Here is a 25480-nt window from a genome sequence, read left to right as displayed (position 1 = left end):
TATTGTAAAGATGCATTTTACCAAAAAGGTTAAAAAAAACGGCGCTGTTGTTAATCATTTCATGTGTGTGTGTGTGTGGGGGGGGGGGGGGGGGGGGTCCAAACGTTTTGCAAAGAGGCTCAGATTTGGTTGAGGTGAAAATGTTTCATGTTTCACAGTCTTTGAACTATTTTGACAACATAAAAAAGAAATGAACTGTTTACTGAACATGTATTGCAATTACATTTTTTTGATTTTTTTACATAGAGCATAAATAGTTTTAAAAACGTTTTAACCTAAATTTTTTGCACTCTTCATTCCCAGTTACATTGTTAGCATGTCTCGTCTGGTAGTTTCTCTTACATTAAACTCCTTCATAACAGGCTCAGTCTGTTGGCATGTTAGGCACACACATTTAAATGAAAAAGTCTATAAATTTCCACTTTTTCTGGAAGCGGTAACCTTCACTGTAATTTTTTCTTTTTGATTTACTGTCAACATTTGAGAAAGGAGCTCGAAAGTGTCACAGAAGGGTCGTATGACAGTGTTTATGATGGAATTTAGCCAACCACAATCAAAAAATCAAACAGTTTTTAGAAATTGCTGAGTGCCACATTTAAAGGATTTCATGACAGGAGCCTGCGGGACTGCAAAAATTTGAATGTGGGCCAGACTTTGGACATGCCTGGTTTAAAGAGTAAACTCATAAAAGTACGCAGCTTTATGGACAATGGTTTGGATTAATGCATTACTCCTAGTGGGAGGATGCATTGAAACAGTGAAACCAGCAACTTTAACGTTGGAATGAAACAACCCTTTTGCTGTGAAAAAAAGAAAAACTCTTAAAACTATGACATTTTTCTGCCACAAATATTTAAATTTAAATATACTGTTTGTTTGAGATAACGATGAACTCTGACTAATTTACTGAAATTCACAGCAAAGCAAAAAGGATCCCGTATGTTGGCCAATAGAGTGTGCTATCTGCAGGTTAATGTCTCTCTTTTCCCTTCACTGTCTGCTGCTTGTTCCATCAAACACTAAAGGTTTGGTGATTTTCAGTGCCAACAAATTCAAAGGAATTTAGTTATTTTTTTGTAGGCATTAGTATTATCACATAGTGTACAACAAAACTGTACGTTGTTTGTTAAAACCAAGCGCAGACTGTCGTTAACCTCTGTGGTCATTGCTGTTCTCTGTTGATTCATTCATCTGTTCAGTAAATATGTATTCATCTTGTTACTTTTCATAAATAGGTTTTTGAAAAATATAAACTTTTTCTTGATTTGTAGATGTTTTTAACTTTTTAACCCCTCCCTAACAAATTCATAGACTTTTATTTTTTACTAAGTGAATTTTATTTATATGGCGCCTTTCTAGACACCCAAGGTGGCCTTACAGATAGAAAACAATAAAATACAATGCTAACACAAAGAAATACAATTCTAAAACACTAACACCAAATTTCGATCAGAACTTTGATAACAGCGTCTCTCCTAAAAAGGGGGCTGGCTGATTAATTCCACAAGGAAGTCACAACAAAAGCTTTAAGATGTGAACAAAAGAATCTAACTGTCTGAGTTATTTATTTATTAACTGGTTTACTTGTTGTGGGTCAAGTGTTTACATTTACATTGAGTACATTATATATTTTTTTGCTAAAGTTACTATCGGTAATTTATACATATTTAAATTCTTTAATCTTTCCAAATGAGTCTTTCTCCTGTGCCAAAGAGGTTGATAACACACAAATGTATTAAGCATGGAGGGAGGAGATTAATGATGTGGTTCTGTTGCCATGGATACTAAAATCATTGATCAACAAACACAGATAGTGCTGCAACACAAAGATCCTAAACAAATCAGCATGTCACACTAACATTAATTTTTTTTCGTATAACTGTTTGCAGGTTAAGGCTCCAGCCTGATAAAGGCAGCAGAGGGTTCATAAGAGAACTGAAAAGACTTCATTAGATTGACTTAATGTTCAAAAATACCATAAAAGATTTATAACACGTTTAATTTTTCACCAAGTGAAAAATGAAGCAAAATAGTTTGTTAAAAGTTCAGTCTACAGGCCACTGAATCACAATAATATAGTATTTCCAACAGACTTTTACTTTTTGGTCTTTCTGATGATTTTATGTCACATCACTGGAAGATTTAAAATGTCATCCAAGATTGTATTTGATTAATGCTTAAATGTGTTTCCTTCTTCCTCTGTGGCCCTTTTTTCACTTCTCTTACCTGGTTAAATAAAGGTCAGATATACATTTTTTACGAACATAAATTTAAAAAAATGGAGAAAGTTTTGCTTTTAAATTAAGGCAAACAAATAAATATAAATAGAAAAGCTTGGTGGATTCTGTTGAAAGATATCACTTCGGCTGTAGGATTTGCCACAGAAGAAAATTGAGTGATTTAAAACATTTCCCAATGTCTGATTAAAAGAACAGTGTCGTGTTGCAGTTCTCAATTTTATTAAAACAAAAAGACAAAGTCAAAGATGCTTCTTCTTGGTAGATCTTCATTAATTGCAATGACACAACAGTGAGGTAGAATATTACAGGCCGAGAATGGCAGACATTGCTCTTTCAGCTGCATGTAAAAATGACAGGAAATAAATACTTCCACATTTCAGGTCTTTAAAATGAGGTAGAAATGGTTACAGAGAATGTGTGACACAACAAATGTTTAACCCAACTACAAAGATTGCATCAAAAATAGTATTTGATCCAAAATCCTTCACAGAATCTCACTTGCAGGGTTTAAATGAATGTGTTCATTTTTCTGATTGGCCTTGAAAAGCGTTCCTGTCATGTTGTCAAGCCCTAAAAAGTTCAGAAAAATATAGGTTTGGCTTAAAAATGTTACGTCTTTGGGATACTTAAAGCTTTGCTACAGAAGAGTTTATTCCAAAATACTTCTGTTCTATATAAGCAACTTTTTCTTTATAGATGCCACATTCTCTTCATTCGCTTCCAGTAAAGAGTTTGGTTTTGCTTCTCCTTAAAGTTCAAGTAGAAAAAGCAAAAAGGTTAGGGCATGTTTTGTGATGGGACGGACAACATGGCATTAGTAAACAATGATGGGTCAAAAGAAGGCCTTTTGCCACATTTGTGTCTGAACTCATTGAAGTAACACATATACCAGACTAGTTATGTAAAAATACTGACATGGGAAGAGAATTAAGACATTTCACAAACTTTGTGATCTTCTGGTGATAAAATGTGTCATCAGGAGTGTTTTTGTTTTGTTTTTATCCCCAGCACTAACTAGACTAACACTTTACACGGGAATTCATTACCCCACCAAAACCTGCAGGAGAATTACATCTTTACATGAAAAAAATATTTATCATATATCTAAAAACATCACTGATGGACACTGCTGCACGTAATGTCTATAAACAACAACAAATAAACTGAATCACATTCATCATCTGAGGCCTGGCGGCAAAACTAGCGTTTCTCCGAGCACGTTTGCAGGAGCGGCTTTGCTCCATGCCATAGGAGGTCAACAGCTTCCCTGAAGTTTCAGCCATGGTTCCAAATTTGCTCCATAAAGCTCTCTACCAACATTACATGGTCATTTAATACATTCATATTTTATCATTGAGAGGTAACAATGTTCTTCCTGAGTATTTAATAAAATGACTATAAATCACTCTTCTGAGAAGAAAAAGTAAAAGAAAGAATACCTAAAAATTGCAGATAAGCAAACACAAGAACAATAAGTAGAGGCTCTCTCTCTGAATCTCATTAAACATAAAGTCCCATTAGCTGTCACACACCTGGTTCTGTTTTCTTTGCATTTGACCCATCCACTGGGGGAAGCGATGAGCTGCCATCCCACTCTGGGACCAAATCCACCCCCTTACTGCTGAGTGTCAAGCAGGAAGGCACTGGGTCCCATTTTTAGAGTCTTTTGGTATGACCCAGCTGTAGATTTGAACTCACAACCTCAGTTTCAGAGCAGACACTCACTTAAGTGTATATTTTTCATTTAGGCAAGGCTTAGTCTGAGCCTGGTTACATGATTTTATGTAAAGAAACATTAGGAGATGTGGTGATGCAAAGACAAGATGATTTGCATAAACCCACATAAGGTCATTTTGTAAATGCTAAACTTTAGTTTTCAAAACAAAAGATAAAATCTAATTTCTCTCCTTTACATTACAATGAGAAGAATTTGAACTGAAAGGATGACTTTGTGTACACTTCCATGCAACAAGCAGCTTGATATGTAGAAAAACAATCAGAGGAAAACCTGAGCAGAGAGGGATAGAAATCATTCAAGAATGAAACAAAGAAAAGAATATTAAAAAAAGAGAAGAAAACATTCACCTTCACCTGTCAAGGCAAAGTTATGCATCAAGCCTTGCAGCCATGTACCAGTGATTGTACTGAAACAGCGTGGCAGTCTTGCCATTTCAGTTATTGCTCTATTTACTTTTTGGTCAGTTAGGATTTTTTCTCTCATCTGGGCAGAGAATATTGCAGTCAAAGGCCTTCTTACGTATATTATGGCCGCAAATAATTAATATCAAAAAGTCAGGAGCAACTGCCACAGTAGCAGAAAGGAAATAAATAGGATCCTGAGAGAAACGCACACTTATACTCTTAATTTCTTTCTGATCTTTATGAAGAAAATACCTGAATTCTAAGACTTAACTCAGTCTGGAGGCCAAAATGCTCCATGAATCTTTGGAAAAGTATGAGAGGGGTTAATGTGTTAATCATGGATACAGAAATACCAGTCAGGTGCCCTCTAGTGTTTGTCAAGTAAACTACACTTTTCAAATCCATTGCTGTTCCCAAGTCCACTAGGCCAAAGAACTGCAGTTGTTTTAGGGGAGCATGGTCAAACGGAGCTGTCAACGTCCACCAGGAGGATCCTCAGCTTGAGAGTGAGCAACAGGTAATTTCATAGACATTCTCTGCTGTTGAGAAAAGGTGTGTTCCCCTGACACACTCTCACCTGCCAGGCCGGGTGGTGGGCTGTAGTCTCCTATGCTGCCATACGGGGGTGATATGAGGGGCTTTACAGATTTGTAGGGCTCTGGGTCTGAAGCTGAGCTGCTGTTGCCATGACCGTTACCTTTGCTCTGGCTGTTTCCATGACTACTGCCATACTTTCTGTAACGTGACACCTCCATTTTTGGGTTTTCTCTTTCCCCCTCTGTCATCTCAAAAGCCTTGCGTTTCAGTGGTACCCCAGCATCAGCGCTACCTCCAAGGTTATTGGATGAGTAGCTGTAATTTCCTCCTACCACTGTTGGCCTTGGGGCCAAAGGAGCACTGATTCCAGTGGGTAGATAAGAGGCACTAGGGTGGTTGTACGCGGAGGACAGGCTGGTTTGAGGGTAGCAGCCTGGTGGGTAGTTGTAGGCAGGAGTGCTGGTGCTGTACGTTGGCACTAAGGCGGTTGAGACCTGCAGAGAGTGAAGAGGGGCAGGTGGAAGTGCTGCACTTGGCTGAGGGCAGTATCCTGAAGACAGGTAGGTGCTGTTGTACGCAGGAGGGTATTCCTGAGTTGGTGGGACATTGCAGGAGCCAGGGGCTGTATATCCTGGCTCAGAAGACAAGTTGCTGCTGACTACTGTTACACTTCCCGTGGCAGGGATTCCCACAGAGCCAGACCCCACCTTGGTGCCACTTGGTGCCTCCAGTCCAGGATAACACTCCATGCCCTGACCAACAGACCAAGGCTCAGTTTCAGTCTTTAAGAAAGTTCCAGAATCTGCATAGCCCCCTGTGACAGGGCGTTCGTAGGACAGCTCCAGTCCTGAGTACTTTTCAGCATAACGTTTCAGCAGAGATGAAGCCGTGAGTGCAGATATGTCATCGCTGGCCCAAGGATACCCTGAAGACGTGTATGTGCAGCGAGAGGCGTTAGTGTAGGGGTCGTGTTTGTAGACAGACGGGGGTGAGGTGGTAGAGGTGACATCTAGGTGCTGCTCAGGCCACTGAGGTAAAGGGACAGCGTGCTCAGGGGACCAGTGCATCTTTAACAGACCTAAAAGACACAACACAGCAGGAGTTAGCTCAAGCAATGGAAAATCAGAGATTTTAATGGTCTGACAAAACCACGTCCACCTGAAACAGAATTAGTCGTTACTAGCGTAACCCATAGTGATAAGTCTCTATCACCCTCTATTTTTGCTTCTTACATTGAAGCCTTTGTTGTTTCACCATAAATCTCTTGGACTGCACCCCCCTCAAAAGGTCTGCTGCTGGACAGGGGAATGGGGGGGCTTCTGTTGTCCTCCCTATTTAGGACACAAGAACTGCTCCAGCGTTTTGAAGAAAAACTGTGTGTTGATTTAGCAACCTGGGGGGTCAGGGGGTTTGGTTGGGTTGTGTGCCATAAATAATGAATGAAGAAATGATTTGATCAAAAGTCAGAAATAATTGTTTGCAGGAGGGCTACATTTGTGTACAACCACACAAAAACACAAACATTTAAACAGACACATACAAACAAGCACAAATATATTCTTTAAACCTTAATCTCCAAAGCACTTTACACTCACAAGACCCATTCACACACACAAACCACACACCCACAGCTTGATGATGGTCTGAACCAGGGGTTCGACGACAATGTCTTAAAGATCTACCTATTTACATCTATCTATCTATCTATCTATCTATCTATCTATCTATCTATCTATCTATCTATCTATCTATCTATCTATCTATCTATCTATCTATCTATCTATCTATCTATCTATCTATCTATCTATCTATCTATCTATCTATCTATCTATCTATCTATCTATCTATCTATCTATCTATCTATCTATCTATCTATCTATCTATCTATCTATCTATCTATCTATCTATCTATCTATCTATCTATCTATCTATCTATCTATCTATCTATCTATCTATCTATCTATCTATCTATCTGTGTCTGTGTGTGTGTGTGTGTGTGTATAATTTGTGGTTCCACTTCCTCAAGACCGTTGAAAAGGACACACCATACCCTGACATCTAACTGACACAAACTTACCTGGAACTTAACCTGATCCAGAGAAAGTCCTGTTGAGACGGTAAGTTGCTAGGATTTCTTACATAACTCGAAAGACATTTTTGTTTTTAAAACTGAGAGTTGAGGTTATCTACTCACTAACCCTCAGACCCATCTGTGTTTGTCACATAGCCTGCTTTCTGGAACAGCTGCTCACTCCTGCACAAACAATGTAGTTGTATGGGTGCAGTAATGATATAGGCTTGACATGTGTCTGCTTTTATGCGCACATGTGTGTGAGTAGTTGTTCTGTATTTGCAGCATGTTTTTGTTGGTCTATATCACAGGTGGGCAAACTATGGCCCGGCATATTTTCAGTTTTTCTCAGTCGCTTTAGTACAATTCTCAGATCAGAATTGAAGTTTGCAAATACGTGTGTGCATTTCTCAAAACAATTTGTACAAACAGCAAAACACTACAGATTTCTTGCAAAAGCCTGTAACTTGCTCAAAATCTTTGGTTCATCTCTCAAAACTAAGTCTTTGTGTCATTGAACATGTCAGTGCCATCAGAATGTAAAGTCCTTGTGTCATTGTCTACGAACAAGACAGTCAAATGACTTAGTCATGTTGTCAATATAAGTGTGTACTTTAGAGGGAGGTTCTGATGTAAACTATGGCTAAAGTTTGGATGACAGTTATTGTAAAATGTAAGTTACACCTTTTTTGTTTGATTGCAAGAGACTGGACAAGATTCACATTTAAACTTTTATTGTTCATTCATCTTCTTCACCGTTTATTCCCTTTCAGGGTCATGGGGTTGCCGGAGCCTATCCCAGCTACTTGGGCGTAGGCAAGGGATACCCTGGACTTGTTGCCAGTCTGGTGCAGGGTAGAATATCCTCAATCACACATCCATTCACTCTCACACTCACACCTAGGGACAATTTAGAGTTGCCAATCAACCTATGTAGCATGTTTCTGGATGGTGGGAGGAAGCCGGAGAAAACCCACGCATGCACGGGGAGAACATGCAAACTCCACACAGAAAGGTCCCCCATTGATGCTGTGTTTTTCATGTCCCACAGCCGGGACTTGAACCGGGGGCCTTCTTGCTGTGAGGCAAGAGCGCTAACCACTGCGCCACCATACAGCCTTTTATTTATACTTTTATTGTTCATATTGTAATTTGTTGACAGACCATGTCATACCAACATAGAAAAAAGCCACTGCAAACAGTAACACAAAGGGAAAAAAAGATAGGACAATATTCTGTACATTAGTACAGGCAGTGCAGTAGGAATTGGTGTGGTCTTCCTACACCTCTTGTCGTTCCTGTATGTTAGGCCACAAATTCTCATCCACATCCCAGCGAATATCCTCTCTTGCAATGTAGCGAAACATGTTTGTCACATTTTGACAACTTGGTCAACCATTTTGCAGTTAATGACATACCATGAACCAATGACTAGGTGTTTTGAGGAGTAAGACTATTGCACAGTGAACTATATAATACATTTTGATCAACATGACATAAACAATTGATAATGTAGCAAAGAGCAGAGAATTGTACATAATCATTTGCATTGATGTACCAAAGCAATTGCAACTTGTTCAAAGAAGTGAGAAACTGCTTATATGATGTGCACAAGTGACATCATGATGTGAATATTGAACAAATAGTTTTGGGAATTTCATTCTGATCTGAGAATTGTACTAAAGCGACTAAGAAAAAATGTAATCTGGTGTACCACACTGCAATAATTTATTCTTGATCATCCGTACTATTTTTACATTTTTCCTGTAATTCTAGTGTCACCCCATAGATGGCGCTCTATAAATACATTGACCTTTGTGTGGGTGCAGCAGGTATTCTCCATTCATGTGGTGTTGGACGATTTTGCTGTTTTTCTGACGTTCATGTGTGTTTTTCAAGCTGGACAGTCATTTTTCCAATCTTTCCAACCCCACATGAATGCAGCATTTCTCTAAGTGTCTCTTGTGTTTTCCCTGAGGGACAGCAACCCATTGGTGCAACTGACTCTAAATGAGAACAAAAGTCACAGTATTGATGGAACCCTGGGGAAGGTACAACTGCAAAGGAACCAAATCCCCATTGTGTGCCCTGGGCCTGCCCATACACCGTAATGAAATTTCATGAGTGAAAGTGGAGATTTAACTATTTGAGGAACACCAGAGGGGCCACTAAAATGTCCTCTTGTAATGCCCTGTAATTCTAATTATTCCTCATGCTAATAATCCCTTTCATTCAATTCAGAGTTTGCCGTGCTTTTGACCGGAACAAGCTCCACCTCATATCTGAGAAACCCCTATGCTTCAGGGAATCCTGGCTGCCCATGGAAACACTGGAGCTCTGTCCTCCCACTGAAGCAAAAGCATTTAGGGTGAATACAGTAATCCAGATGAGAAACTAAATGAATGCGTGCACATGTCTGGCACCATGGATCATGTCAAGCTTTATCCCCCGAACAGTCATGCATAAAATTACACAGAACAGCATTGATAGAAATAAAAAAGGTAAAAATAATGTGCAAGAAGCAAGGACACCTTTGAGGTCCACACTGTGGAAGGCACAGTAACGCACATCTAAATGATGTGTTTTGAGCAAACTGCCTTACAGACCCACTCCAATGAAAAGTGTTTTTAGTGTGTTTTTAAGATGTTCTTGTGGCATTTTTCTGATGATAAAGGAAACATATAAATAAAAGATGAAAATTGCATTTCTAAGTGTTTATTTATTAAAATCATTGTGAATCAGGAGCAGACGAAAAATTAAGTTTCAGAAAGATGTTATTTGTGACATCAAAATACGCTGGGCGGGCCACAAGCTCCCTGCAGACAAATAGATTCATGTACGCTTCTGTTTTCCACGTCTGAGCTGGAATCTGGATCTAAACTGTACAGCTGGATAGCTCTGATATTGCTCGTCATTTTTGTTGAACCGCTAATGTTAGGTCGGGGTTATGAGGGGCTGTAAGCTAGCGAAAGCGTGTAAACAAAGGGACGACAGAGGGGAATTTCTTCCTGCTGCTCTGCAGAAACTTTATCCTAGAAAAGGACACAGGTTTTTGAATTAGGCTAAAAACGGCACTATCATAATTAAAAGACCACTTGGAACAATTTGACAAAAGATCAGAAGATGATTGGAGTGGGACTTTAAAGATTTACTGGGCCATCATCTGACTGAAAGACAAACCCTTAGAAAAATTGAGGTTGACACATTGCTGCCAGCATGAAGAACTCTTTGACCCAAAATCTTAAAAGCATTTAGATGTTCTAAAAACTCTATAAAATACCGTCAGCATTGTGTTTTTCTTTTAACTTTTAACTACTGTTTTATTCTTGTAACTGTGTTTTATGATTGTTTTTTTTACCTGTAAGGCAGCCTTAGGTGCCCAAAAAGGCACCATATAAATAAAATTCATTATTATTATTATTATCTAGCCCCACGTAGCTCTACAGTTGTCACTCAGCTTCAAGTAGAGAATTCAAACTTTAAAATTTTCAAATCTCCATTCCTGGAATACAGTTTTTTTAATGCACCATCAGTTTTTTGTCAGTCAGACAATAATGATTTAATTAACTAGTAAAAGTGCCACAGGATATATATTTAGGGGAGAAATCTAGGTGGGTGTTTATCAAACATCCCCACATCAGACAACCCCTTTCGGTTTGTTCTTTTAAAAGGACAGTGGATTATCCAGTTTACATGGTAAATGGCATAGACTTATATAGCGTTTTTCTACCTTTCTTTGAAGGCCCAAAGTGCTTTTACAATCACACACACATTCACACACTGGTGGCGGCTCCGCTGCCAAACACTGACGCCAACCTTCCACCAGAGGCAAGGTGGGGTTCAGTGTCTTGCCCATAGACACTTCGACACATGGGCGGGGAGGCGGGAATTGAACCTCCGATCAGAGGTCGAATGCCCTACCACTGCAACACAGCCGACCAATTGCTCTGTATTTTTCAAAACTCCTCCTTAAATGTACATGAATGTTACGAACTGTGATGTACAAGAAAGGTTTATCACCTCTGTTGTTTGTGTGGTTTGTCTGGTTTTGCCTAAAAGTTAAAATGTTCACTGCATCCATTTATCTTACATCAAATGTTGTTTATTACCACCAATTTAACCCTTGTGCTATTCTAGGCACTTTAACATTGGGAGTGGGGTCATCTAGACCCACTAGACAGTGCTCTGAACCTTTTTTCTTCAATGATTTGTGATCTTCACTGGTGTCCATGGATTACATGAAATCTTTCCACCTTTATCCACTTTTGTCATGGTAGGGAGAACACGTCAATAGTCATCTTGACCCCATAGGATAGCACAAGGGATAAGAATATATGTCAGGACTTTGTTTAGGACTGCTTGGAATAGCACTGCCTGAAACAAGCACAGGAATTATAAAGACATGAAGAACCAGGACTGACAAATGCATAAATTACAGCCACATTCTTGACATTACTGGACTGAAAATGACAAACTCCAAAAGATCAAATGCTATCTTTAACATAGGTTTATAGGGTTGATAATATAACACCATCATATCAGAAACCAGAACTGCCTCTGACTTTGGGAAAAGGTTTGGTTTAAAGGAAATTGAAAACATACACTACAATCCAACTATTTTCCTTTCTTCCCATTTGGAGTCAATGGGTTGCTGGAGCCTATCCAGCCCCTGTGGGTGGAAGCAGGACCACACACTCACATTAACAACTACAAGGGGCAATTTAGAGTCAACAACAGTGGCGGTTTCTGATTATAGGGGGCCGCATTGACCGTGCCCGCAGTGTCACATTCAAGGAAATATTTAAGTCAAACAGGAGGCTTTCAGCTTTTATTTTGACATGCCTGCTACAGCCGGCACTTTGCGCTTTTATTTTGACATATCTGACACTGAACATCGCACCAATGTCTTTATCCTTTCCCCTCTCCACACTTCTGGTGCAAAAAAAAAGAAAAAAAAAGGATGAAATAACTAAGAGTGAAACAACATAAAACAGTCACATGAAAAGGAATTAGGCAGTAGAAAAACCAGTGCTCAACCCAATTTCAACCAGAGCAGACAATGGGGATTATTTCCTACAATTCCCCGCTCCCACACAGAATACCCAACGTGCACGTGACCACCGCCCTCTCCTGCAAGACACTTGTGCCCACAACTCTTTGAGGTAGTCTTTGGAACATAACAAGTCAAAAAATTCGAGAGGGGGGCGCAACTGGTGGCTGGGTGAATCACACTAACAGGTGATTGGGAGTCTTTTTCAGTCTAACAATCATTTCTAGGCCGCCGCTGCGTGCTCCTGTCATAGAGACGGAGCTGCATATGTCAGAAGGAATCATGGATCATGGCGTGGTGTTGGATCACTCAGCAGCTCAGGTTAATAGTGTCATTATTTACCAAATATTGTAGATATTTTTATTACTTGTCTTTTCTGTGGTTTAGTTGGTGTTATAACCCATTTGACATAAAGACAGCAGGTAATGCAGGAAAACAGCTGCACTTTATGAGATCATAAATAAACTATAGATCATTTTTTATGAAAGTATTGAGGTTTTTTGGAGGATTTCTAATGTTGGTGATGCACAAAATTAGGGAAATGCCAAATATTTTAGGAGGAATCCCACTGATAAGTTCTATGATTTAGTTTTTAATGTTTTATAAGACCTAAAAATTATATTCACAAGAAGTTGTTTTTTTATCCAATCCCTCTGATATGTTTCACAAAGACACACTCAGGACGTCACACACCAAGAAATTATTGCTAAAATGATGCAGGAGTCCAAAGAAAACGGAATTATTTGATTTGTAATTTCTTATTAATATTTTCAGGCTTTGTTTGTTTTGTTCTGCAGCATGTTCATATTTGTATAATTTCTACAGAATTTATTTTTATGGATAGCAAAATATTATTCGTTATTTAAGGTTTAACTTGAGTTATTCTGGATTAATGTTCCTGTTTTATTCATATTTATGTTCAAAAAGTTCAGTTTTAAAGGTTTAAAGTGTTTAAAAGTTTAGCTTTAGTGTGTTCAGTAAATGTTTATGTTGTTCGGCCCAAAACCTAAAGTGTGTTTTTAATTTGGGCCCCCTGTGTGCGGGGGGGTTGTGGGGTTACTCGCCCAGGGAGTAAGTTAGTGTAGAACTGCCACTGGTCACCAATGAACCTATGAAGCATGTTTTTGGACGGCAGAAGGAAACCCGAGTGCCTGGAGAAAACCCACAAACACACAGTGAGGACATACAACCACAACACAGAAAGGACCCAGCTGGGATTTGAACCAGGGTATACTCAATGAGATAAGAGTGCTAACCGCTACACCACCAGGCTGCCCCCCACGCACAGAAAAAAATTAAAAATATGGGGGGGGGGACTTTCATGGAAAGTTTCATAGTGAGTTTCTTTATACATCAATTTTCATAGAAGCCTGTGTGTGTGAATCATGTAGGAAATGGAAACAGACCACTGACTGTTTGGATAATGTGATGTTAAGTCTAATCAACTTTGTTAAAATTCTATTCAGTCTGTATTTATTTTGGTCTGTTTTAAGTTGTTGTTTTTCTGGTCAGTTTGGGTCATTTTCCCATTTGTGATGTTCTGTAATAACACCATTAAACCACAAATAAACGGTGAGATCATGCTCACAGAAAACATACAGATTATTTTTTTTCTTTCTGATTTTATAAAAGAGACCTCTGAATAGATATCAGTGTTATTTTTAATGATTTGTTTATATCTTCGGTCATACTTTTCTATAAAAGACCACAATTATGACAATTATAGCAACATGAACATATTAAAAATGACAAATATTATAATTATTTAGCTACATGCCTGCTTCCTTTGATACTTCTGGAAAACAAAAAAGCAAACTTGGGGTTGCTTTCAGACCTCTGAATAACTTTGTTTGATTGTTTGGTTAGAAGACATTTTTCTTAGCCTGGTTCAGCTCTGTCCTTTAAACTGTCCTCTTTGAAGCAAATTAAAACAAAATATCCTAAAAAAGATAGCCAGCAAGTAGATTACTCTTCATTTTTTTCCAACGAGTGCCTTTCCTCATTACTTATTATTTGTCAATACTTAAGACAGCTTAAACTGTCTGTAGATATTTTACTGAAGATTTAAATTCACACAAAAAATTTGCGAAAACTGTTTAACAGCAGAATTATTATTTTTTTCATAGATTACCATCTTTTATTCTATTGAGAAACATTGGGACTGCAGAGTTCAGGCTCTTATTGACACTGTAGGGAAAGAAGATTTAGAAAAACTACTTCTGGTTTGTGAAAACTTGCTACAGGAGCATTTACAAATGTTCCTTTCAAATAAACATAACTCTGTTGCGAAAATTTATCACCTCTCCAGTAAAATTAAATACATATTGAGTCAAGATTTGTTTCAAAAAATGTGATCAGTTAAAACACTAGTGATGAACTATAAGGGTGAACAGAAAGCTAGATTGAAAGTTTTGATTGTACATTTCTGTTATTTAAATGTGGAAATCTTTGTTATCAAATCAGATCACACATACCAAAAAGGATCCTTAAACTTATTACTTTTGATAGTTTAGAAATTAAGTTAGGCGACATATACAGGGGCCAAGCAAAGACTTTGAGGGACTCAAGATTTCATTAAAAAACATTGCTTTCATTATTTTTCCAAAAAAGCTTGTATTGATGAGTTTTAGTAGTTTTGACTTTGCCGATGATGATACCATTGACAGTAAATGAGAACTGGACTGAGCAACCCACTTGCATTTCCTTGATAAGTAAGTGTGTCAACTTTTGGGTTGATTTAATAAAACTTTTAAATGCTTTGTCCCACCCAATCAGCCATTTTGGGAATAGGCAGAGTTAAGACACGTCAGGTTGGATTCCACCGTTCAGCATCCTCTGGGATTCGTGTATATGCTGTATATGGAATGTATGTATACATGTTTATGGTTGTTACTCGAGGAGCCTTGGTCATGCAAACTGACAACTAAATCAAACGAAGGTTTGAATAGTTTATATGCTCAGGCAAACCCAATCTGCCAACGCTTATAACTATATGGGCTAAACGTGCCATTAAGGCCGTGTCACACAGCCACTAAGTACATTTTGCGCATTTTCCACGGATGAAATTTTTGTCTTTATTGATACATGGGTGATGTATTTCAGTGTTTCTCGCATTCGTCTTTGTTGATGTGCTCAGATGTTCGTTGAGGGTTCCGGCCGACGGGTCTTTATGTGAATTTGGTTTTGAGCTGTTTAACATTTTTGGTAGGCTGACAATTACACAGTTTATGCGTAAATATGCAATTATATGGCCACAACTTTTTTCACTTTTTGCATGTAACGTTTGATTAATTTTCTTCCGCGCGAAATGCGCAAAATGTAGTCCTGTAGCGTAACGTAGTGGTTGTGTGACACTGCCTTTCGTTTTTGATACAAAACAAAGACTTGACTTTTAGAAAAAAATCTTTATGAATGCTGGACTGTGCTGGAGTTCACCATATATCAAATTCAGACATGAAGATAAAACATTGGCGAGCATTCATTTTCCACGTAAACAGGGTACCTTTGCTTAAGCCTGACAATATTTATTCAATGATCCAAACTGCTCACGGATTTAGATTTCCTTTGTCCGGAATGCGAGGATGTGTAATTTATTCACATGTTTAGCATCAGTGAAAGCTACTTTGACTCCACGTCTGCTGCATGGTCGGTATGAGTAGTTAGCGAGTTAATAAGCTGGAAGTACATGAGGGGGAAGGGGCTGCTGAGATGGGATTTGGGGGTTGTGAAGTATCAGAGATGGCCGGTGGGTTTGTTGGGGAGTGGAAACCAAAAAAAAATCACCCTTCTGTAGCTGAAGGGTCTCTGTGTGCGCTTTACTCCACTCACAATAAACAAAGAGATCCCCTGAAGACGGACAGACAATCGGAAATACGCACACACAAGTGGCAGTGAAGTACACTCCCACACTGGTTTTCATGCAGTGTTCAGCTTCGGCCGGCCAAGAGGCAAAAGGACTTTTGGTCATTTGTCAAACAAGTCAAGCTGCTGGAATGCCAGGAATCCAACCTGAGATCTATTTCAAAGCATATTTCCTCTCCATATACTCAACACGGTCCACTTCCAACTTCAAGGAAAAGAAGGAGAAAGATTAGATTGTTGACTAATGGTGTTTATGGACGATCTCTGTTTGTGTTGGGTGATTAGTTTTTGGGAAAAGTGTATTTACAAGATCAATACAGAGAAAGAAGAACATTAAAAAGAAAATTAGACAAACATCAAACATCCCCCTACTATCTGTTGTTTTTGCTGGCGGGATGAATATGGGTGGACTGGTTCTGATGGCAGTAGCCTTAAAGACGGCACAACAATCTCTACTTTCTCTTCTTTCTGATACGTGCGGCTCCTTCCACAGTCAGGCCAACCAAATAGCATTCAACATCGGGTTCAGTTAATGATCTTCAGAAATGTAACCCTAAATACAAGCCAGCGTTGAAATCCTACTCATTCGGAGCCACGCTTTCCCTGCTTTCTTTTCTCTGCCTCTCTGCTTCTCTGTCCTCGAGCCTACAGCTTTCCCATCCCTCCTTTGCTGTGTGGTAAAGACATGACTGTGTATCCCAGCCTGTGTGGTCAGTCGGACCATCCCCCACTCCTTCAGCTCACATGTGGCGGAGGCTGGCTCACTCTTTGCTTATTGTGTCCACTTGTATATCAAGCTGCAGCTGACCATTCCCTCGTCACGTCTTCTCCATCTGTCCTCTGCTGAGCTCTTTCTCTGTCATCCCAACCACAGCCTTAATGAAGACTGAAGGCGGGCTGCAATTTGCTAAACAAGCTTTACTTTGTGGAAGTAATGTGTGAGGAAAAGGGCCATCGTGTATGTGGCACGTTGTTTAAGACTAATGAGAGGTTGTTGACACCAAGTTACTAACAGTCTGGCTTTCATTCAGAGCTACATTATCCCTAAAGGCTGAAACAGTTCATCAATCTCGTCACGTTATTTTCACTAGGGCCGCGTCACGCAGCACACTCAGCACACGCAGCACATTATGTGTTATGCAGTTGTCTTTACATGAAATTTCACAGATGTATCACAAATGAACCATGTTAAAACCACTGAGGAAGTACAAATAAACCACGCACAGAACAAGTACAACGTAAAAGCCAAATCTCGCCCAAAATCTGTGTGTCGATTACGTAATTTCAGCGTGATAGGAGCGACGCACATGCGATATAAAAGGGATGCATTGGTGGTACATGCTAGAAAAAAGTCCATTAGAGATATGTGGAACGGTAATGGAAAAGCATGGAAAGCCACAAATTTGAGTATGCATCTCGCAAAAATCACACACAATTGTGTAAGATTCACATAAAAATTGTATATAAACTACGTAAAATGCGTCATTCTTAACAGACCAAAGCTTTTGAACAGCTAAAAATCGAATTTACATGGAGACCCATCGACTGAAACCCTTGACGTGCGCAAGAAACACTTATGGATTATGTATATCACGCATGTTTCACAAAACCCCGAAATTTAATACGTTGAAAATGCAACAAATGTCCATAGTGGCTGTGTGACACGGCCTTTACATGCAGAGCCTCTGGATAAAGCCTCACTATTAGGTGAACTACCTAATTGTTCAAAGTTTCACCGACAATAGATTCATTAACAGGTTTAATTGTGAAAATAAATAGAAGCCGGTTTGTTGGTGTGACAAGTGAAGCTGGATAAAAGCTAGAATAGTGCTGTGGTGAGGAATGTGACTGATGCACACCAGTAAAACTTGTATCTGCTCAGACAGCTCCCTCATTCTTCCTTCAAGGCTTCAAACTAAATGAGTGTCTGTGTGTATCTGCCCTAAAATACAAGAAATACCTTGAAGAAAAATTTCCCCTTTGCAGAATACCCAATTTGATTAGTGTTGTAATCTTGTTAAAGCTTGGCCTAATCAATAACCCAGCAGGTCAATATGAGCATATTCACAAGATGAGATGGAAACCTCTCATGGTTAGCACATGCAGTAAATTAAAGGGGAATAGTTGTCACCAGCCATATAGCATTTACTTCAATTTTTCTGCTTTTACACAGAAAAAAGTAATTCACCATTCATGTAGTTTAATACTCAGATTTTGGCCTCACAAATAGCAAAGTGAGACTTTTACCATTTTCAATAAAAACCTTGCCCCATACTTTTTGGTTTGCTTAAGAAGCCAACACAACTTTTTTTTATAGGTAACCTTAATTGTTTTGAATGTTGTCTGTGCAAATGTCACCTCAGAGAAGTGTTTTCACATGTGAGGAATGGAAAAAAATACTGTGTGAAATTCTCCAAAGCAAAACCTTGAGACTCAGCTGGTAAATCCATTAGCATATGTGCCTTCTCAAAATGACTTCTCAGAGAACCCCCCCATCGGCAGCTTGCTTCCCTCTACATAACCGCAGGAGACGGACAAAAGAGGTCCCAGATGAAAAATGTGCATGGGAAAATGGACTAAAGCTGAGCTGACTCAATGACATACAATGGTGACAGGGCAGTGAGCGTGCACACAAATGAAATACTCACTGTATGGGGTGACAAGACTGAGCATTCTGCAGCCCCAGAGAAGAGGAAAGGACCGGCTCCACTTAGTGAGGGCTCAGCTGCATGCTGTGGGGCCTTCCTGGGTGGCTGCTGCTTTCCTGCTGTAGACTGGATGGACACAGGCTTTATTTGTGACTTTCCTGATGTAGAGCTCCATGTTTCCTCCTACACCACCACAACATGCTGCAACCTGCGGAGAGCAAACACTGGTGTGGCTGCATGCATCTCCAGAAAAAGGTTGTCATTAAAACCACAAGTCATTTTTAATGACTTAATCTAATGACTTCATCTGTTCTAACTAAAGAAATAATTGTATAAAAATGAGGGTTAACCTCAAGGAAAGCTCTTTTTTCTTTGAGTTGAACATTTTTTCCAGTGTTTCCACACTCCAACTATAAACCACAGCAGCAAATGGACTTTTGCACCCTGAGAGAGTGACTCTGCTGACCAACATGCTTGATAATTAGGACTGAGAGCAGACAGACGAGTTTAGATTAATAGAAAAAGGGAGAACAGCATTAGGTGCATGCACAAGAGTAGTGTTAGCAGGATAAAAAACACCAAAAAATCAACTCTGACTTACAACTTCAGTTTTTAAAACAGGAAAAATGTGTATTTTGTTGAGTGAGTAGTGTGTTACTGACCTGATCATGTCTGCACGTGTTCGGTAAGTACTTGGAAAACAGGAAAATAATCCACTATCCCACAAAGTACAACATTAGGGGGTCCTGAAGTGAGCCTGTTAGTGGTTATGTGCGTTTGAAGGGGTCTCGTTTTCTCCTCTGGAACCTTATCCTTTTCTCCTACACTCCCTCTGACTCGCTGTTCCCTCCCCCTTTCAACTAGCCTGGTGACAACAGAGCACATGCACTAACATACACACACATGCATGCACAAGCACGCACACATCCCCTCCCCCAACCAACACACCCTCCCCACCTCTCTCTCCCCTTTTGTTCAAACTATTCAGCAGGAAGGTAGAGAGAAGAGGGAAAAAGTGACCAATCGGGCTGTTCACACAAGAATCTGTGTCCCTCTGCTGTATCTGTGCATTTCTGCATGGCTGCATTGGTGTGTGATCCTGTTTGCATGATTGCAACTCTGCAGCATAATCAGTAGACACACTGGGACACATGTGAGTGGAATATTTTGAATTTTCTCCTTCACTGATCACATGAGAATCTCAGTAATGGTCAATGACTTCTATTGATTTGCTGCATTGATCTAAGTTGGGTTGGAAAGCTGAAACAACCATGTTGATATTACTCAATTTCTGTGCTGCACCATCCCCCTCATACCCCACCACTCACACACACATCCATGCGGCATAAGATGACTTACACATTTCCCTCAAACTGTTGACTTTAACCCTTGTCCTATCCTAGGCATTTTACCGTTGGGAGTTGGGTCATCTAGACCCACCAGACAGTGCTCTGAACCTTTTTCTTCAATGATTTGTGATCTTCACTGGTGTCCATGGATTACATGAAATCTTTCCACCTTTATCCACCTTTGTCATGGTAGGAAGAACACGTCAATGTAAGGGGGGGGTCATAGGATAGCACAAGGGATAAAGATGGCTTATCTCATCCATCTACACTAAATTATTATTAAAACAAATGAAAGGCCTTAAAAGTGTGTAGGTTTTATAAATTATGGTACTTCAGCTGACCAGTGACCTACCGGTAAAGTGTCTGCCTCAAGATTTTGAGGTTTTAGATCTCAATCCACTGTTGGACTAAAAGACTAAAATGGGAGCCAATGCCACACTACTTGAGACTCAGCATCCAATAAAATTGTGTTTTAACAGCATCTTGTAGCATCTTTCTTTATGATGGCTTATATGTATGAAGAAAATTAAGACTACATCTGTATTGCTGATTATTTTAATTATTCAAAGTATGATTATTCAGGAGCAGAGGCAAAAAATGCAGTTTGAAAGAGCTTGTAGTTGTTGCTTACAAACCACAATTGGCGGGACAAAGTCTTCCTGTTCCAGTCCATTCTGATGCATCCACTTGCAGAAAAATAGATCCATGAACGTCTTTGTTCTCCTCGTCTGAGCTGGAATCTGGATCCAAACTGTATGGATGGATAGCTACCATACTGCTCACCATTTTTGTTGCACCACCAATGTTATGTTGGGGATTTAAGGGGCTGTAGGCTAGTGGGAGAGAGTGTAAACAAAGGGATGATGGGAAATAATGGGCTTTGCTCTGCACCAACAGTCCTGCCCACATCTCCGAGGTGAATTTCTAATGAACTCCAGCTGCTCTTCGGAAACTATGTAACTTTAGAAACTTTTATTTTGGTTAAAAATTGCATAATCATACTTAAAAGACGAATGGGAAAACTAACTTTGAAAACAGATCAAAAGATGATTGGAGGGGGACTTTTAAGAGGTTGAAGTTGGGGGCTTAAACCACCAAATGGTTCCTGAGTGTGGCTGTCACTATAGCTCTTTACTCCCCAGGGATGAGTCGAATACAAAGAGCAAATATTACACACCCAGGTGTGTGATAATTAACTAGTGGAATTTCAGCTTAACTTTATGACTCATGGACTCAGCCACATGTGTGACATGTCTGCAAAAACGTGTCTGTTTAATGTTTGCTGACAGAACAAAATGATGGCATTATTTTACAAACATCTGAATAATGGCAAACAGTTCTCATCATCACAAATAAACAGCCCAAGTCAAGTTCTAATGAGAAATATCTCAACCTGTCCAGACATAAAGAACATTTAGAGGGATTTAGAACAGAAAATCCCCAATGATTATCATAAAACATAAATGTGTAGTTATTGACAGTTTGAAGAAAAAGATTACGACTTGGTTTCCAGTAGAATCGACCTCAGAAATGCAACAAATTTCCCCTTGAAATGTTTTTTCTGCACTATCAGTTGTTTGTCATTCAGCAGTCAGAGTGGAGTCCAGGTAACTCTAACCCTGTGCTGCTTTGGTCCTGGGGGGGATAGGTCATATGATGTGACACCTCACAGAAGCTCAGCTGTTAGCCACTCTAATTCTGTCTGAAGCAGCTGAGCTCTGACCCACCTCTCCTCTCCACTCCACTGCACTCCACCTCCCTGTAAAGATCTCACTATGTGGCAACTTCTGCTTGATGTTGTTGCAGAAGATAATTTGGTTAAAAATGACACATAAAACGTTAAAAAAATATTTGAAAAATTGGGTTTGAGGTTTTTCCCTCAGAGTGGAACAAAGAAAATGAACTTGAACAAACAGTTTAATTGACACTGACATGAGGGGCCAAGGAAAAGGCAGAAAAGGCAACAAGCCAAGAAAAAAAGGGCAAAACAGCAACAGCAAACCTTCCTAGGAAAAGGTAGGGAGTGGGTGTGTCCAGAAGCAGATTCTGCAAATTCATGAAAGCAAATAAAAGTCAATTACCATTTTCTATATAATTTTGTGTGAACTGTTGTTGTAAAAGATAAACACCTTTTCATTTCCTTGTTTTTATGCGTCAGAATATGATATTAGTGGACTAATAATCCTGCCTCTAAATTCTAATTAGCATGGACACATGACATGGCCCAGCTGAAAAAGAAAATGAGCCACACTGCTGAACCATGACGATTCTAGTTTTTGTGCATTCTAAGTATTTCCCATCACTGTGAAGGACTTTTGGTCAAACTTGTTCCATTCGCTTTCAGCGGAGCTTGTTTTAGGTTGCTCTAAAGCCTTTCAGACACTTTGGGATCTGGACTTTGGCTTGGCCAGGTCTTGCCTTGCTCTTGCTTTTCATGGTCACAGTGGAGTTCACTTGCTGTGGAAACTGAGGTCATGCAATTGGACGTTGCATGACACACTTTTGTGCGGCTGGACAGATGGCCTCACATTTAGCATCCAGGAGGAATTCATTGGTGACCTAATGACCCAGGGGTGGCCAAGATATTTGACTCAGAAAAAAGATGGAATAATTACACTTGATCCAGTTACTATAGGACAGTTTTGGGAGAAAACATCATGTGACCTGAATTCTATGAAGACACTAGTTTGACCAGCACAGCCAACATCCTCCATTATTTTGTGTTGTCAAGCCACTCACCGAGTTCAAAAAGACAACAGAAACGAGTCCGTCTGGAAAAGCAAATGAGAAAAAAAGGCCTTTGACTTATATTGTTTTAAAATCGGATTAGAAAAAGTAGAAACACACAAACACACAGCACAAGACTCACAGTGAGTGCACATATGCAGCACAAAGCACAATGTGTGAGTAGCTCATTGTTCTGGCACTCAGGGCATACAATATCTACGCTTGCTAATAGAGGTTAGATTAATTGCTGACAAATCTGTATTCAGCAGTTCCCTTTCTCACTGCTTGGCAGAATTATGACAATGATTGATGGAGAGGAGGGACGAGCTGAGAGGCGCTTCTGTTTGCTTGAAAAGAGGACAACTGCTTAGTGAGTCACAGTGAAGGGAGGAGAAAAGAAACAAGGAAAAAAGAGAAACAGGAATGTTTTGTTGGATTCTACGCATTTTTACGGCTAAATTCAAATATAACATTGAATAATTTAGCCTGAAGCTTTCTAAGAGTAAAATTTCGGAAATGTATAAATACATACAGAACCTTTCCAAAAAAAATTAGCATGTCAAGGAAAAGTGTGTTCATCATAATTCCTTTCATATAGTGTGTATATGGATTTAGGCTGCGCTGTTTAATTGATTTAAAGTATTTGTTTGTCTATTTTTACGTAAATTAGGGTTTCAGTTCATGAAACCCAAGAAAACAGGATTTCACAAAGCAAGAATCCTGTGGAGAAATTTACACAAATCTTGCTGCACATGAATGTTTTAACTGACTTTAGCTAACCAACAATCATCTACTGAACTCAAAGCATCTGCACAAGTTCGCCAGATGTTATCAAATTGACGTCCAGAAAAAGTGGAATGAGATGAAGGGACAGCTTCAAAACATTCAGACACATTCAGGAGACAGGCTACATCTACAACCGGGTCAAACCACTTCTGAGCCCGGACCACTGGAGGAAACGTCTCAACTGGACCAAGGAGAAGAAGGACTGGACCGTTGGCCAGTGGTCCAAGGTCCTGTTTTCTGATGAAAGGAAAGTGTGTCTTTCTTCTGGGAATCAAGGTCCAAGGGTTTGGAGGAAGACTGGTGAGGAGCAGAACCCGAGCTGCTGGAGGTCCAGAGTGAAATCTCCATCCAGTCAGTCAGGATTTGGGCTGCAATGTTCAGCACTGGTGTTGGTAAACTCCTTCAATACTGAATCACTGCAACCGACTAACAGAAAGTTCTAGAAAACTTCAGGATTCCCTCTGCTGAGGATCTGGATGGAGATGCAGGTTTCATCTTCCAGCAGGACCTGGACCCTTCTGACCTGGACCAGACCATTGAAGCATTGAAGATAGACACACACAATTGCTCTGTAATTTATTTAACATGCAGAGCAATAAGAAATGACTGTTTCTAAAGAAATACAAGAAAATTTCAAATTTTATAATCAAGAGTAAGAGATGTAAATAGACATTTTGGCCTCTGATTAATCATCTAGGTGTTAAATCAATCTGAGTAAAATGAATTCTCATAAACATCTAAAATTCTGCCTCCTCACTTGATGTCATCACAAGGAGCACGTTTCATTGGCTGATGCATGACCCTACCAGCTGCTTGTAATCAGCAGCACTTGGGAATGAGAATCACATGACACCCTAAAGGCACACGTGTACTTGTACATCTACACACACACACACACACACACACACACACCCACACCCACACCCACACCCACACCCACACCCACACACACACACACACACACACACACACACAGGGCAATGCATCTTTAACCTCAAACCCCTACCCACCCCTTTGCAGACAGGATCACCTCCAGATGTGCCCGCTGAGTTTTACCTCAGGACACATGCTGGGGGAGGGGGGTGAAGGTTGGGAGTGTTAGTGCCCAAAGAGAAGCCGTCCAGACTCTCATGGGTAAGTTTGCTGCTTATTTGATTTTAAACGACAGTTTCCAGAAAAGTCATGACAGTCTGATCCACTGAGGAAAGACTGGAACTCTGCTGCCACCTAGCGCCACAGCTGCCTCACAACATCATGGTCAAACTTGAAAATTAGCATTGGATTTATGGAAATGACACTTAAAATGGAAAAGTGGGTTGTGTCATTTTAAAATTTCATTTTGTGACTTAATCAAATTGGCAAGTTTTTAAAAGGTATTTGCTCACAAACTTTTTAACCCTCCGTTTACTTTTGTTTGTTCTACTGCAGCTGGTGTCCATGTTGTACAGTTGGGCAAAACATTATTTAGTCAGTCACCAATTGTGCCAGTTCTCCCACTGAAAAAGGGGAGAGAGGCCTGTAATTTTCATCATAGACATACCTCAACTATGAGAAGAAGGGAAAAAAAATCCAAAAAAATCACATTGTCTGATTTTTAAAGAATTTATTTGTAAATTATGGTGGACAATAAGTATTTGGTCAATAATAAAAGTTCAACTCAATACTTTGAAAAAAACTCTTTGTTGGCAATAAAAGCAGTCAAACGTTGATGGAAGGAGGTTTTCACTCAAAATATGACGATACATGGCCTCGTTCATTCTGTCTTTTACATGGATCAGTCACCCTGGTCCCTTTGCTGAAAAACAGCCCCAAATCATGATGTTTCCACCTACATGCTTTACAGTAGGTATTGGTCCCAGCTCTCTGCAGGTCATTCACCAGGTCCCCCGTGTGGTTCTGGGATTTTTGCTCACCGTTCTTGTGATGATTTTGACCCTACAGGGTGGGATTTTGCAGGGAGCCCCAGATGGAGGGAGATTACCAGTGGACTTCAACGTCTTCCATTTCCTAAAAATTTCTCCCACAGTTGATTTCTTCACACCAAGCTGCTTAACTATTGCAGATTCAGT

General features: G+C 39.7%; 1 protein-coding gene across 2 annotated transcripts; it reads right to left on the bottom strand.

Annotated features, from left to right (window-relative positions):
* Positions 1 to 2442: 2442 nt before the first annotated feature.
* Positions 2443 to 19388, bottom strand: LOC101162664 (fidgetin-like protein 2). Of its 2 annotated transcripts, none has more exons than XM_004086150.5 (3): positions 19212 to 19388; positions 18550 to 18675; positions 2443 to 5997 (listed from the first exon to the last, which is right to left on the bottom strand). In XM_004086150.5, exons 2-3 carry the CDS (start codon positions 18572 to 18574, stop codon positions 4856 to 4858), a joined length of 1167 nt encoding a protein of 388 aa, XP_004086198.1. In that variant the 5' UTR covers positions 18575 to 18675; positions 19212 to 19388; the 3' UTR covers positions 2443 to 4855. The 2 variants fall into 2 exon arrangements, with proteins under 2 accessions (XP_004086198.1, XP_011492885.1); XM_011494583.4 differs by having other exon boundaries at positions 18550 to 18757; positions 19212 to 19351.
* Positions 19389 to 25480: the final 6092 nt, after the last annotated feature.

The sequence above is a fragment of the Oryzias latipes genome, chromosome 5 (assembly GCF_053564925.1).
Source record: "Oryzias latipes strain Hd-rR chromosome 5, Olatipes_Hd-rR_3.1".
NCBI lineage: Eukaryota > Metazoa > Chordata > Actinopteri > Beloniformes > Adrianichthyidae > Oryzias > Oryzias latipes.
This window is presented reverse-complemented; position numbering and strand designations above follow the sequence as displayed.

Bases quoted from the DNA above. Each gene is read 5' to 3' on its own strand.
- LOC101162664 (XM_004086150.5), bottom strand. From the start codon at position 18,574: ATGCTCAGTCTTGTCACCCCATACA. The intron at 5,998-18,549 runs GTGAGTATTTCA...TGTGTCTTTTAG, and splicing joins CAGTCTTGTCACCCCATACA to GTCTGTTAAAGATGCACTGG.